Source organism: Nelumbo lutea, chromosome 6, assembly GCF_056320005.1.
Source record: "Nelumbo lutea isolate HS-2025 chromosome 6, American lotus-T2T, whole genome shotgun sequence".
In the NCBI taxonomy this organism is placed as follows: domain Eukaryota; kingdom Viridiplantae; phylum Streptophyta; class Magnoliopsida; order Proteales; family Nelumbonaceae; genus Nelumbo; species Nelumbo lutea.
In genome coordinates this window covers 64,980,800-64,997,206 of record NC_142689.1, presented here as the reverse complement: position 1 = coordinate 64,997,206, position 16,407 = coordinate 64,980,800, and the positions used below count along the sequence as shown (strand labels likewise).

General features: G+C 36.2%; 1 protein-coding gene across 2 annotated transcripts; it reads left to right on the top strand.

The window, feature by feature from the left end:
- The first annotated feature begins 2,611 nt into the window (after window positions 1-2,611).
- On the top strand, window positions 2,612-13,607 carry LOC148849290 (synaptotagmin-2-like). Of its 2 annotated transcripts, XM_088948965.1 has the most exons (13): window positions 2,612-2,957; window positions 3,072-3,236; window positions 5,471-5,569; window positions 5,678-5,728; window positions 5,811-5,934; window positions 6,759-6,877; window positions 8,477-8,578; window positions 8,667-8,741; window positions 9,615-9,691; window positions 9,791-10,037; window positions 10,111-10,461; window positions 10,934-11,065; window positions 13,351-13,607. In XM_088948965.1, exons 2-13 carry the CDS (start codon window positions 3,126-3,128, stop codon window positions 13,477-13,479), a joined length of 1,617 nt encoding a protein of 538 aa, XP_088805091.1. In that variant the 5' UTR covers window positions 2,612-2,957; window positions 3,072-3,125; the 3' UTR covers window positions 13,480-13,607. The 2 variants fall into 2 exon arrangements, with proteins under 2 accessions (XP_088805091.1, XP_088805092.1); XM_088948966.1 differs by having other exon boundaries at window positions 2,689-3,236; window positions 5,471-5,582.
- The last annotated feature ends 2,800 nt before the right edge of the window (window positions 13,608-16,407 follow it).

Genomic DNA, 16,407 nt, shown 5'->3' with positions numbered 1-16,407 from the left:
GTCTGATCGGATAGATAGACCATTTCAATTCTAATTTTGACTACGAACCAAATAAATCATGTGAAATATAAAAAATTCTTCTTCTTTTTTTCTTAAATCCATTTGTTTTTATCATCACATATTATTATTTTCATTATATGATATTAATAATTTACGATATGACATTATGCCCACTATAAAAAGAGGTATCTTCATAGTTGAGATAATGGGAATCTTATAAATGGTTTTTATTGATTCCTTCACCTCAAAAATTATAAATGTATATCAAAGGATCGACCCTACTATGTATAGAAGCTTTTCACTCTGAAAAACAAAGCAATCGAATAATAGGGTCGGGGCGGGCCATGTTTTGGTTGGGTTGGAATAATGCCCCATTACTCCCTTTCATAGATTGCCACACCCTCGCTAAAACTTCATTGTACCATCATATCAACTTTTTCTTTGTCCTTTGTCACACCCAGATTGAACTTAAACTTAGTATGCTCACTGGTTAATCGGGTCAACCGTCTGATCTCATAACTACTCACCATCAACTCTCACCCCATTGTTCCTGGTTTTGAAGTTGTCTGCTTGGTTTTGTTTTTCTGTTACTTTCTAATTTATTTATTTTTTTTGTTTGCTTATTTTAGGCTTAGTTTGGAAGGAGTATAAATACAATTATGTAGAGTGTAAAATGTTGTATTTTGTATTATTTAGAATATATTTGCATTATACGTATTTGTATTTGTAGTCTTTTCCAAATCAAGCCTTAATTACTGTTGTAACAATTTGAGGGCCGTAAGTGGGGTAAGGCTTGGGTGTAAGTGGTTTCTTTGAAAGACAGAGAAATGCCAGTGAATAGGGGAATAGGCTCTTTGGGGCTAAGGATGTCGAGGCAAGAAATCAAAGTGTGAGAGAGTGCTTGAGTGTCGAATGCCAAATGTTGAGAATCAAATGAATTTCGATACAAGGAGGATCTATGTTTATGTGGGGAGATCCCGAGATACTAAAATGTAGGAGATAAAGATGTTTGTCTCTTATTGGGAAAAGGAATATTGGATTTGCTGCCAATCATTAAGTGCGGCACTGGGGTTTCGCTATGTGTCTCATGAGGATTCTCCCAGTGATCGGTTTTCCCTCCTCTCAAGATTCCTCATTACTCACGTGTGGTACTACTTCTTGCGTGGTTTCACTTAATTGACGTGACGTTAATGACATCACCGCTTGAAGGGCGGCTTCTTGTTGACTCCACGTGGCGTCTTGCTACGCCTTTTGCTGTTGTAGGTTCCACATGTCTCCAGACACACATGGGCCTCACCATGGGTTCGACCCGAGTTTCTCTCAATCTGGGTCACAAGTGGGCTTGTAAACCATCGGTTTATCGCACATTTTGGTGGGCTTGGGTTCATCGCACGTTCGAGTAGGCTTGGGGCCCTTGGATGGGCTTGGTCATGTTTTCCTTTGGTTTGGACATCAAATAGGCTGGTGAACCATAGGTTTATCGCAGTTTTGCAATATTCGTTACGAATTCATCACAAGGTTTATGGTGTGTTGCAGGTTCATCAAAATATAAAGGTTGACTGTGGGTTGCTCATATGCAAGTTTGTGGTGTTGGTTTTGATGATTGATGTTCTCTAAGGGTCTAAGTGATCACCGTATACCTACTAGGGTTGTGACCTTTTAAGGGAAGGCAAATAAATCGATGAAGAGGTCATGGACTTATAAAAAATGGGCTTTCTAACAAATGGAACTCATTTAAGTCTAGTTCATTTTTGGGTACTCGAATATTACATTTCTCTGGGCAAGTTTAAAACACCCTAAAACTTCTTAGCCTCACTATAGTTGGGGTAACTGCCAACTTAGAATTGATGCCAATTCACATGTAGTATTAATATTTTAAGATGACGTGTCTGTAATTTTGAATTTTGTAGAGTTATACTTTTTCGAAAAAAAACTCAGAATGGCTTATATACCCTTTATTGTAAGTGGATAAATAACTTATATACCCTTTATGGAATATCGATTTCCCAAAAAATGATAGTAATAGAAAAAATTGACCAATTACCTGATTGACTTCATTTGAAATCCCCGTACCAAAAAGATTAGAAATAATTAAATGGGATTGGCCCATTAGGTCATCTGACGTAATCAAATATTGAGGCAGAAGATTGACCAACAGACAGAACGTGGGCCAGCCACGCCACCCACGCGAGGCGCGCCACGAGGGTTGTACATTTTAAATAAGGGATAATGCTCACGTTAGCGATGACCCTTTATTTGTATTAATTATTAAGTAAATAAAGATATTTAATTTCGAGGATACCACAAATCCCAGATTTCAGCGTTTAGAATTGTTTTTGGTAATAAAGCCGATGGAATTGCTTATCAAATTAATTAATTAATAAAAAAGGAGTGCTTCAGAGTTCAGACAGAGAGAGAAAATAGGTGCAGTCTGAGTCTGATGCGCTGTAATGGAAGCTGAGAGTGAAAGGTCAAGTATGGAATAATAGAAAGGAAAGAGCCCAGCGGAACGGAGGGTAAAAAGGGGAAGCTCTAATAATTATATTCTTTTTCATTTTCCTTTGTTTTTTTTCCATTTTATTTGAGAAAGAATTTTATTAATCATTTATGTTTTCCAAATTGCTTGAGTCTGACTGTCTATTACAGCTACAGTAATAATAACACATGATGTGTCTGATTTTCTTCGCTGCCCATTCAAGGTTCCAAATTTAACGAACCACACCCTCACAAGAGCGTTACCGACATCCCCAAATTCACGCCTTTGAACTCCTTTTACAGCCTTATACTCTCCCATGTGGGATCCCATAAGACGTTGAAAGGAAAATTGGACTGAATAAATGCTGCCTTTAAGCACTGATGAGATATAGATCGGCAAAGGATAAGTGCGTCATTTTGGGTTTGCTTTTTGCAGGGTTTCAGATGCTGGGGGACTGATAATTTGGCAAGATTATAGACGGGTTTGCTCGATTTTTCTCAGTTGTGGTCTTGATAAGGGGAATATTGAGTTTTGCAGAGCAAAGAAGTGCAGGGTTTCTCTTATTATTATTTTTTTTGGTTTCTTTTTGTTTTAGCGGGAAACATCAAGCATAAACGAAGCGGAGCTCTGATTGTGAAGGAGATTGGAGATGGGTTTCTTTAGTACTATAATGGGTTTCTGTGGATTTGGTCTGGGAACTTCTATTGGGCTTGTGATTGGCTATTATCTCTTCATCTACTTCCAACCCACTGATGTGAAGGTCATTTTTCTTCTTTCCTTTGAAATTTTTTTCTTTGAACTAAAATGAATTTCTGAATATGCTTTGTGTTGTCAATTGTTGGTTTGTTTGGTTCTTTCTATGTGATACATCTTAGATATACATGTTGAGAAGTAAGCTGTAAGTTGTAACTATTCGCCAGACTGAGGAGAAAACAGGGCTGAAACTTTGATGGACCAATGTGTTATAAATTCTTTTCGTAACTTTAATTTTAAGCTTGCGCAACTAGTTGGTTAGTCTTAGCATTTGCTGGCATACCTTCTTGTAGTGATCTGGATGCGGAGAGCTCTGGCTCTGGTTTCACAGGCTGATATGTCTCATGAATATCCAGTATGCGTAGGTTTTGTAATTATATTCGTCAATGGTTTGATCTACTGATGGAGTATTGTCATTTTGTGTTTGGTAGTGAAGAGTTGACGCAAAAGAACAAAGTAGGATATCGAAATGGGATCATGATCCTGAAGAGTGACGATGGGCTTGTTGATTTTATATCATTTCTTACCAGACTCGTGGTTTCTATCTGCTTGACCTTTTTTTTTCCCTCTTTTTATCTTACGATGAAAAGGGAAAGAACAAAAGGATTTCCAAGACTGCAACTAAAGCTTGGATACAGATGTGTGGTTGCAGATGTTAACTCCAAAAACTAAAAAAGAGATCTTTGTTCCCTGAAATTCAGAACAAGTATATGGTGGTATGCATCAGTTCAATATGTCATATACTTGATTGGATAAACAAGTTTGACTCAGAATTTGAAATTTAGAGGTATTGTGCGCATAGTTTTCAACTCGCAAAGGCGAGGCTAGGTGACAAGGGGCACCTTGTCGCCTAGGCAATGGATTTTTTTATGTAGAAAACATAGATCCTAAGGTAGTTCCCTAGGTACCATAACCATATTTCCTTAAGAATTATTCATAATTTTCATAAGAAAAGTATAGAGTTCATGTTAAAGTAAAGAAAATCAACATATTCATGAGAAGAAAAAGAAGAAGGAAAAGAAAATTCAAAAAATATAGGGGTTGAACCCTTATTTTTGTTATAGGAAAAGAAGAAAAGAAAATGTGTTGATTAGAAAATGTGTAGTAGTAGTAGAAAATGTGTTGATTAGACAAAATTTTAAGTTCTTCCTTACTTATTGGTTCAGGTTTTAAAGTCTTTGGGGGTTCAATACATCATTTAGCAATGTTTATATTGATTAAACCCTAACAAATAAGAAAATAATAAAAAGAAATTAGTATATAAACACACAAAATGAATATTTTAGTTTAACAGGTGCCTATTTTATAATTAATGTAAAAAAATAAAGAATAAAAAAGTATTTTATAATACATAGTACAAAACTGTTTGGAGATTAGGTGAGGCGAGCCTCAAAGGGCGCCTTGTCGCCTTGACAACTATATTTGTGCAGTGTCCAATATGAGTTTATTATCATATTTTGTTGATATAGGTAGAAGTGTTCGCAAATGGATAGATATGAACTAAGTTTAAGCTCTATGTTAAAGTTATTGGAGGGACCATTGCTTGGTCTGATGGTAGAATCTGAGGCCTACAAGGTTGAGAATGTAACATGAGGTCTGAGAGTGGTCACTTTGTGCAATAAAAATGCATGAGTTCAGGTCCGTATACAGTCCACTTCTCCTTTTACCCTGGATAGCTAGGACCAGCATTTGGTAATGCTGTTTCCTTTTTAACTGCTGATCGAATCACCATTCATGTGGGCAAAGTTTCCCTTCACCCTATATTTAACTTTTGATGATGAAAATGATGGTGGTGGTCTGCTTCCATGTGAAACTAAATTGCCCATATATTCTTGTTTCCAACTATTTATTTATGTCTGATTTTTAATTCTTTTGTAAAATAGCTTCTCTTCTTTTGCATATATTAGTTTTTGTACTTCAGAATCAGATAAAACCAAATAGCTGATAAAAGAAGGATTAAACTAAATTCTCCTACAAGTCTATATCTGAATATGTCAAATAAACTGTGTGCCTGTTATTGTGTTTTGGGCCATTTGGTGCTTAATAAGTTATTATGATAGAAGTACCAAACCCAAACTCTGACACACTTTGGTGTTTTAAACTAAATTCTCCTACAAGTCTATATCTGAATATGTCAAATAAACTGTGTGCCTGTTATTGTGTTTTGAGCAGTTTTTCTAAATGATATGATTTGCAACATTTTCTTGTATTCTTATGTTTTTTTGGTGTTTCCTTCTTCAGGATCCTGAAGTTCGTCCATTGGTTGAGCAAGATTCAAAAACCTTGCAGCGATTGCTTCCTGAGATACCTTTGTGGGTGAAAAATCCTGACTATGATCGTGTATGTTAGAAATGTCGGATACTTACCTAGACAACTTTCTTTTTTTTATTACAAATTTTGCATTTTGGTTCTGATAACCAAGTTTTTGTTGTTTGCATTTTTGTGAAGGTTGACTGGCTAAATAAGTTCATTGCAAATATGTGGCCTTATCTCGACAAGGTATTGGTCATTCTTATCTGCTGGGCACTGTATTTTTTCTGACCTTTTTGGTGGAGTATTAATGAATCTAGTTTCTTATTAGGCAATCTGCAAGATGGCAAAGAATATTGCAAAGCCCATTATTGCTGAGCAAATTCCAAAATACAAAATCGACTCAGTTGAATTTGAAGCACTTACATTGGGTTTTTTACCACCTACTTTTCAAGGTTGGTTTGTAACTCTTAAGTTGTTTTCCATCTTCCTATTATCTTATTTTTCAGCTTAATATAATGCATGCCTTGATCCAAGCCTTTGAAATTAATGTGCTGTGGTTTATGCTATCAACTATTCAAGAATGACTATGCAAAATACGTGTAGGATATTTTCTGATCACTCATGCATCTTTCATCATTTGCATAATGGGCCAGCTACTGATTAGCACCAAAAGAATTTATTGAAGAGTCGTAATTACTGAATCAGGTCAATCCCAGGGGTTGGACATCTCTTAGACCCCCACACAGACATGACTTGATCCTTCAGAGTGTTTCTTTTGAACTGCTATGCTGTTGGTACACAAATTTAATGGTCAACCTATGTGGAACCTTAGGCCTTCAATCTTCCCAAAAACCATAGAATCCTTCTTCTCAAGGTCCTTAGGAGCTTGTCAACATTGGGAAGAAAATCACAGATCCTATTAAAGAGGGAGATTTCTGGTAAGTGTACTGATTTAATGAATATTGATTGTCTAAAGAGGGTTTATATCTGTATCCTGTATATCTTAGTCTCTTGGCTTCCTATTTTTTTCTAGATGCCATTTTTCTGTATAATCTCCATCTTTAGGTAAATCTGATTTCTTTTTTGCACTTCTTTATGGAAAAAAAAAGGAAATCAGTATAGATTGATGTGTATGTATGGGAAAAAATAGGAAATCAGTATCATCCAAGCCTTATCTCAAATATATGCGGTTGGCTACATGAATCCTGCTTTGCCATTCTGTTCTGTTAGGAATCAAGGTCTATTGACACTCTCATCTGGTGACAATTATTGTCAGGTATGAAGGTCTACATTACTGATGAGAAGGAGTTGATTATGGAGCCATCTGTAAAATGGGCGGGAAATCCTAATGTAACTGTTGCCATTAAGGCATTTGGGTTCAAAGCAACAGTGCAGGTTGTTGACTTCCTTTTTGACTTGTTTTATGAGATTTGTTCTACCATATACTAGTCTAATTTATTAATATATCAAGCAAACCATTGTTTCTTCAAATTATTGAATGAAGGCACTACTTTGCCTGTTCAGAAACTATTCTTAATATATTCTTGTTAAGAAATTGAGAATAACTTAGGCCTTGTTTGGTGGTACTTTTGAAAGTACTTTTCATACTTCCAAAAGTATGAAAGTATGAAAAGTACCGGAACGCGTTTGTTTGGGGTGTTTTTTACTTTAAAAAACACGAAGTAAAAGTACAAAAAACACGAAAAGCATAAAACTAGCTTTTGATACTTTGTGTTTTTTGGCCCTTTGACATACTTCTACTTTCTAAAACGTGTGCATCAACCACACGTGTGATACTTATACACCCCACCACGTGGTAGCATATATGAATGCCACATGGAAGTTAGATACATTAATGTATTCAATGACACGTGGCACACAATATCGCCAACTTACCTTTAGGTGCCACGTGACATTCATATATGCTGCCAACTGGCATCCACATGTCATTGATCCAATATCCATATGCCATGTGGCATTTATGTATGTTGCCACGTGGCACATTATGGATGCCACATGTTATCTGAACATAATTTGTGACAATTATATGCCATGTGGCATGTAATATCATTGACTTAATTTCATATGCCACATGAATACCATTGACTTACTTTCAAATGCCATGTGGCATGCGTATTTATAAATTTTTTTCTTTGAAAAATTTCCATCCAAATGGTTTTTAAGTAAAAGTACGAAATTAAAAATATACCACGTACTTTGGTGTTATTGAAAGTACAAAGCATGAAGTACCACCAAACGGGGCCTTTGATTTTCAAGTTATTTAATGAGATTGTCTAGATGACTCTGGAACCTTCTGTGTGGTAACTTGACTTGAAACTAGTAGGGAGTTCCTTGTTCCTCTCCTTGGAAGCCTTGTCACACGTTCAAAACAAACCTTGTTCCTTTCCTTGAAAGTATAAGTGGCTATCATTAGGGGTACAAGTCAGGCATCCAACCTGAATAATTTACACACCATTGGGCCCTGCCCAAGGGCCAATTCAATTATCAACGAATGCCCAGCCTGAGCCCACCCAATGCGCTGCCCTAAGTATCATTGATTGGGCAAAACTCCATTACAAGGTTGGGAAAGGACTAATGTGGACTTTGCATTTGAACATACAACACTTCCAATCTAATTAGGAAACCTTTTCCTTTGCAATAAATATGGAGTGAAAATGATTTAGGGACAATGATAAAAACTACAAGGGGTTATTACTTGGTCTATGGTAAAATCTTGGGTTTGCAAGTGTGAGAAAGCTGGTTTGAGTTTGAAATCTACAAGTTGGGATCACGAAGGGTTGGTTACAGAAAGCTGTCTCCTTATGTGCATTCCTGTGGTGAATTCTAGTACTTTTCAAAGTTTGTATGAAATTGGAAAAATAGTCTTTAAGTCTAGTGCCTTTAAAGTTGCTGAACTATTATCTCTCTGGAAAGAGAAATCTATTTTTGTGTATTAATGCTGATTGCTGTTTTTTCTTTCCTGGAGGATTTCAGGTGGTGGATTTGCAAGTCTTTGCTGCCCCACGTATTACACTTAAGCCACTGGTTCCAAGTTTTCCCTGTTTTGCCAAAATTTTGGTTTCTCTTATGGAAAAGGTGTGTAGTGATTTAACCATAAGCTTTTAGTGTTGAGGATGAACGGGATGGACATTCTTATGTTAAATCTGGTATATTGGTTTTGCAGCCCCATGTTGATTTTGGACTAAAGCTTATGGGGGCTGATATTATGTCAATCCCTGGTCTATACAGATTCGTTCAGGTACATAATATTCATCCCCCCACCCCCCGCAATTTTATGGGAGAGAATTTGATAGCTGTATTTCAGACTGTGGGATCAATCAAAATACCCCATGCCGACCATAAGTTATGTGCCACATATACTTGATGACTGGGTGTGGGGACAGCTATCAAGTTCAGCTAATCCATTATCATTTTATGGTGCTTGATGTTTGATGTTTCTGAATGTGGTGTTTTATGTTGTTTCGCTTTCTTCTGTGATTGTCATGGGTTGATGAATGATCTTTGAAGTTGTAAATACATTGGAATTTAAGAGTTGAAAAATGATGGGAAAAGGGTTACAATTAGTATATGTAAAATGTCAATATCCCTCATCATCATCATCATCATCATCATCATCAGCATCATCATCCAAGCCTTATCTCTACTGTATGGCGTCAGCTATATGAGTCTTGTTTCACCATTCTGTTCTGTTTAATGCCATATCCATTGTTAGATTTATTAATATGCCAATAGCCCTATTTCCTTTTTGTCAAAGCTTCCCCAGTTCCCCTTGGTTTGCATTATTGTCCTGAGCCCCTTAAGCACCAATCTTCTAGTGCTGTCATGCTTTCCGACATGTGAACAAGGGATGCTATCCAAGACCCACAAGTCTGTGGAGCTGTCCTTGTTCCATATAATTACATTGGGTGGTTAGGAATGTTGCAACTGACCGACTTATTTTGAATTGCTCTACTAATTCTGTTCAGCACATCTAATTAGTAGACCTTATTTATGACCTTTTCCTGCTTCAATGTAAAAGTGAAGCAATGCCATTTTTCTGTTATGTTCCCATTGTTTCTATTCTTATTTCACGTTTTGTCTTTTTGTTCATTAAGACTGATTTTTCCTGCAGGAGCTTATCAAAGATCAGGTTGCAAATATGTATTTGTGGCCTAAAACATTAGAAGTACCGATCATGGATCCCTCAAAGTAAAATTTGCATTTTGTTCTATTTAAGTTTTTCATGATGTTTCCTATCCTTACCATGTTGAAGCCCTTGACAAAGTAATCTCTCTCTGAAATTTGCAGAGCGTTCAAGAGACCTGTTGGAATTCTCCATGTGAAGGTTCTGAGGGCAATGAAGCTTAAAAAGAAAGATCTTCTTGGGGCTTCAGATCCTTACGTCAAACTAAAACTGACCGAGGATAAACTTCCATCAAAGAAGACAACGGTGAAGCACAAAAACTTGAACCCTGAGTGGAATGAGGAATTCAATATGGTTGTTAAAGATCCAGAAACTCAAGCTATGGAGATTAATGTTTATGACTGGGAACAGGTACTTTTCTGTTTTAGAATGCGTTTCTAATTTCCAAGTTCTGTTCCTCAGTCTATATGTTCCTTTTCCTTAGGTTGGCAAACATGACAGGATGGGTATGAATGTCATTCCTTTGAAAGATCTTCCTCCTGATGAGTCAAAGGTCATTACTCTTGATCTACTCAAAAACATGGACCCTAATGATGTTCAAAATGAGAAGTCACGTGGGCAGATCGTGATGGAGGTGACTTATAAGCCTTTTAAGGAGGATGACATACCAAAAGATATTGAAGATTCAAACACTGTGGAGAAAGCCCCTGAAGGAACACCTGCTGGTGGTGGTCTGCTTGTAGTTATAGTTCATGAAGCTCAAGATGTTGAAGGGAAGCACCACACAAATCCATATGTCCGGATCCTTTTTAGAGGGGAAGAGAGAAAGACCAAGGTACATATTAGGCTCCACTGTGGCAAAGAGTAGAAGGCAAACATCTTACTTTTTTTTCCTTTTTTTGGTTGAAAATAACTGATCCCCACAGTTCTCATATTGTCAACTGAATTCAACAAAGCCTCGTTCCAACTAGAACAGGGTTGGCTACATGAATCTTGTTTTGCCATATCTTCAGTCATATTCTTAGCCTTCAAATCATGTCTGATTACCTCTCTCCTTGAATGCAAACTGTTGGGCGCTATTTGTAGCCCAAATATACCATGTAGAGATGTTCTTATTACCTTGTTATTTTCTTCAAGTAAGAATGACTCGTCTGGCACTTCTCCCTATATATAGGTAAAAATCATTATACTTTTATTTACCCATTAATATGCTAATACCAGTTTTTTTACCATGGAACCGAGTTCAGACTTCAGAGTTGTAGAGATGTGAATGACTGGATATTAACTCATTTCATCAACTGGTGCAGCATGTTAAGAAGAACAGAGATCCAAGATGGGAAGAAGAATTTCAGTTTATGCTGGAGGAACCACCCACTAATGATAAACTCCATGTGGAAGTAGTCAGTACCTCAACAAAATTGGGCCTACTGCATCCCAAGGTACACATACATCACCTTTCTGCTTAAGCACATTAATAATTACCTGTCAAAGAAGAAAGAAAAAGTAAAGTTTCATGGAATTTGAGATGCCTATACTCTATTTGATATGTGTGTGCTTGGTAGGGGGTCCTACAAATTTCAGATCTGGTGGTAGTGGGCTTTGTGCAGTGAAAGAGGGGCTTTGGGTGTCAATGGATTAAGAATAGGATGGAGGATCAAGTAAACAGCTTGTTGTTCACTAAAGAATGAGCAAGAAATTATAAAACACTCTTGCTGTTAGAATAAGCAGCAAAAGGATAGATCACTAGGGGTGCAAATGGATTGGATCATGATCCGATCCGATTCGAGATCCAATCATATTTGGTCAAATTCGGATAACCTCAGTTTGGATCTTCGGATTGGACCTGGTAATATGATCCGATCAGAAATCGGATTGGCTTCGGATCACCCCCTATTCGATCTGAGAAGATCTGATCCGATATATATGCTATATATTTATTTATATAAATATATAATACATATATATGTTATTTATTTATTTATAAATATATTATTTATATTTTATTTGTGTTAATTTGTTATGTTATTTATTTTTTTATAAAAAAATGTATATATATGATGAAAATAATTAAAAAATACTTGTATTTTTGTTTTTCTTTATTTAAATTGGTATATTTTATTTTTCTTGTAATAATTTATTAATTTTTAAAGAAAACAAATCGGATTGGATCATCCGAATATCCAACTTCACGATCAGATTTGAATTCAGATCCATATCTATTAGATCTGGTCGGTTCTTTCGAAAGGATCAGATCTGTAATTAACAGTGTTGGATTGGATTCGGATACGCCCTGATTCGAATCCGAACCAATCCGTTTGCATCCCTGTAGATCACTTAGAAGAAATAGGTTAGAGAGCAGGAAGAGAAAAGAAATCATAGGATTCACTAAACCAAACTTTATTTCATCAAATCTACTATTTTTTTTATCACAATGATTAGTTATAGACTCACCATAAGAACTTGGGTGGCCCTTTCCACACTCCAATTTAAACTAGGAAAATGACCCAAATCAACTTTTAATTATTTTAAGACTAAGACAAACCCATAAGGACTCAAAACTCTCAAAACATTCTAATAACATTTACTAATCTTACTGAAACTAACTTAGCAAAAATCCCTAAATAGCAAGTCCAAAAATTATTAAAATCTTATTCGTAAGACACCTACAATTAGAAAATAAATTAAAAAAAAACTCAAAAATATTAGAGGTGTAAATGGATCAAATCAAATTGGATATGGGTAGATCCAAACTTGATTTGTTTATAATTGAATTTGAATTGGATTGCATCCATTGGATATCTATTAGACTCAAATTGAATTTGGATTATAATTAGATATTAAATAGTATAAATAAATTAAACTAAAAATGATCAAAATATTATATATTACTAAGAAAATGAAGTGTTTTCAATTGGTAATAAAATGGGGTTCTATTATCAAAATCCCATGAGTAACAAAATTCATATGAAACCACTATCAGAGTCAAAACAAGGACACACCAAAAGAGAAACGGGTAAAAGGACACGAGTGATTTATACATAGACAGACAAAGGAAGAAATAGATATACACACAGACACATGATCAAAAGTATATACAATGCCATACTTGTCAAAAAAAATTATAAGTCTAAAAGTGATTTTAATATTATATTTTATGAACAAAATGAATTGAAAATTACTTCTATGAAACTTGAACCTATGACAATTTAGTGAAAATACAACATTCAAACTGACTTCATATATATATATATATATATATATATATATATATATATATACACGTTGAATTGAAATGGATTATATCAGATTGGATAAGGGGTGGCTCCATATTTGATCCAATTATAAGGGGATTGAATTCAGATCACCCTTAATAGGACCTAATTTGAATTCAAATTCAGACAATTGGGTACTGTTTGAAGCCCTAAAAAAATATCGATATCCTTATCACATAATTGCACATTATTCTTTTTAATTTTTTAGTTGAATGTCCTAACTCCCTTGAATCTACTCTTTTCTTGCTGCTCTTATTGTTATCATTAGATGCAAAACTAGGGAAAAATGTTTGCGGGTGGGGGGATCTTGTATTTCAAAAGGAGTTGGGGTCTCCCATTTTGTATGAATATTAGGATTTACCTTTTGTTTCTTTTGTTTTTTGAGGGCTTAGCCCCTTATTACTATTATTCGTCGGTTACTGAGTCATATTTTCTCGCTCATTTTCGATCAGGAAAATCTGGGCTATATCAATATCAACCTCACAGATGTTGTTAACAATAAACGAATCAATGAAAAGTATCATCTCATTGACTCAAAGAATGGAAAGATTCAGATTGAGCTGCAATGGAGAACATCATGAGGATGCTGATTTTATCTTTGATCTGAGAGTATGAGACAGAGAAGACCTTCCATGTGTTGTCCAAAGTTTCAGACCAAATCAGATTGATTCTTGTGAATGAGAAATAAATTCCTAGTTTGGTTCCTGTATATGTAAGTTTGTTTGGTTCATTCATGCTTTTGGTATATCACCTGCGTGTATATTACTACCCCTAGATTAGGATGAAGCCATAGAGATTGCGTTGGGGCCCTCTCTCCCTGTGTATTTGTTACACAAGGATCCTCCTGCATTTGGTTTCCAAGTAATAATACAGTGCCTCTGGTACAGCCTCGTATAGTTTTGATTCATCGTCCCAAATCTTGTTGGTTTAAGATCTGCTGGATCTTGTGGCTGTTGAATGGTAGGATTGGGACCCTAAACTGAATTTATTTGATAAAGAAGCAACGTTGGGTCTACACTCTTCTGTGCTTGTCAAATAGCAACATCTAGGGGTGCAATGAGTCGGGTTTGATTCACCCGAACCTAACCAAAGTCATTCCAACCCAACCCAACCCAACAAAGGGGCCTTTGGTAACTCTGAAGTTGATGAACTGGAAGACTTGGTGCTTCATCTTTTAGTGTTTGAAGTAATTAAATAATATAATTTTCAAGGGTATTGGCCTATTGGGGTCTATCCAAGGAAGCCAACTTCAGTTTCAGCCATCAAGGAGTTGGCAGCCATGTTAAAATCTTATTCACTAAAAGTCGAAAGTAATAAGCTTTTTCACTTCACCTTCAGCTGTTGTCAAACGGCCCCTAAATGGAGGACGACAGTGAACCTAACCCAGCCTGTCCTATATATAGTCCACTGTTACTCATGGTTCAATTCAATGTATCGATACTCCTACGTATCCAGAGTTCTAAGTTGAAGTCCAAACCATTTGATTTCCCAACTTCCATTGTTTGCCGTATTGGTGACCCTGAGAGCCAATATGATACTTTGTATAAAGGGCAGTCCGTGGGGTTTAGAGAGGGATAGATGTGCCTTACCTAAATCTGCAATTGAATCGAGGTTTAATCGAATAATTTGGGCTTGAGTTCAATTATTTGATTTTAATTAAGTTTGAGTCAACAAGTTCGATTAATTATTCGAGCTCGAACTTGGCCAATAAAAAGTTTAGCTTGAAAACTTGTGGTGTATCAAATCGATACTTTTAGGTTTGAGCCTTCTTTTAATTATTGATATTCTATTTTGTTCTTAATTTTTTCAATCGTTAAATTCGCAAATAGATATGCTAGGACTAGGATAGGTATTAATGTTTAAACCTATTAAAAACCTCTAACTCTCACTCTCAGTGTTTAGCATTTCAACGACCCTGAAATTTGAACCATGCGGTCCATGCCTACAGCCCTACACTCAGCTATTCCCATGTATGCTAAGTTTTCAATGCTGCAATATCATTGGATTGGCCAATTGGGTTTGGAACTGGTTTACTTCAACCTTAACCCCAATTAAGACTGACCCAACCCTAAGCCGGTAGAGTTGGGGGGTGGTAACTTGTAAGTTTACTACTTAACCTGACCCATTCACACCCTATCAGGATGTTGCAAGTAAGAATGTCAATGGATGAGTTTTGAGTCCAAAATCAATTTGGACAGATTGGACGGATTGACAAGACATATTGGATTGGGCCAATTCGGTCCAAAATATTTATCAGATTGGATTGGGCTGGTCCATCCGTAATAAATTTATATAGGATTGGGTTGGATTAAGCCAATATCTGGTCCATTGATATAAGAATATAGGTGTCAATGGGCCAGGTTTGGGTTGAAACCAATCTAAATCAAAATGATTTTGGACGGTCCAGACATTGAATTGGACCGATTCAAATTGATCCAAAATATTCATTGGATTGGGCCTGGTCTATTTATAATAGACTCACATTGGATCAAATCCAATCCAATTGACACCACTTGGAAGTATCCCCATCTTAGAGACAAAGCTTAAAAGAATCTTGCAAATACTTGTTAAAGGGTCATTTACTAAAATACCCCCTATCGTGATATGGATTTACTAAAATCTACCCTATAATTTGTATTTTACTAAAACACCTTGTAAGTAAGGTGGTCAGGCTACGCTCGGGGGTCTCCTTGAAGGACGAAAGATGACTAGATGCAGAAACTAGGTTTGGGGATTGGGGCAAATGGAAGTGATAAGGCAACATGATAGAATGATTGAATGATGATTTTCTTATGGGGTGGATTCTCATTTATAAAGAGCGACCCCAAGGTCTCGAAAGGAAGGAGTCAAAAGCGTTTGATTCATATTAGGAAAGAGAATATTAGATTTGCTACTGGTTATTAAGGAGCACTGCTAGGGTTTCGCCACGCGTTCTATGAGATCTCTCAAAGACGAACTTTGCTTTTGTCTAAGGATTCTCATAGTTCGCGTGTATAGTGTATTACTTCCTTTCGTGATCCATTCAACTGACGTGGCATTAATGACGTTATCATTTAGCGGGTGCACTTTTACTAAACCTATGTGGCACTTTACCACACGCGTAACTTAAGGTCGCACGTGCAGGCCATATTTATTTCCAGTTCACAGTGATCCCACGATTCTGTAATGATCTCGGGTTCATCGCAAAACTGTGCACATCTGAAGTTCCATTGCAAGTTCTCATTAATCAGAGTTCATCGCAATCCGTCTTAAGTATGAGTTTGTCTCAATCGTGCAATGAGCTATACCTTCATCTGAAGTTCCATTCCTGCTGATTTTAATTCCCATTCCCATTTCTCTTTAAACCAAACAAATTATGGGAATGGACTATTCCAATTCCAATTCTGAAAGATTTTAATTCCGATTCTGATTCTGATTCCAACTACAAACCAAACGGACCCATAAGGTTTTGTACTCTATATATTTGCATTTATACTCCTTCCAAACTGAGCTTTAATATTTGGCTGTTC

Coding starts and splice junctions, on each gene's coding strand:
- LOC148849290 (XM_088948965.1), top strand. CDS start 3,126: ATGGGTTTCTTTAGTACTATAATGGGTTTCTGTGGATTTGGTCTGGGA. Junction 5,729..5,810: donor TGTGGCCTTATCTCGACAAG/GTATTGGTCATT, acceptor GTTTCTTATTAG/GCAATCTGCAAGATGGCAAA. Junction 10,462..10,933: donor GGGAAGAGAGAAAGACCAAG/GTACATATTAGG, acceptor CAACTGGTGCAG/CATGTTAAGAAGAACAGAGA.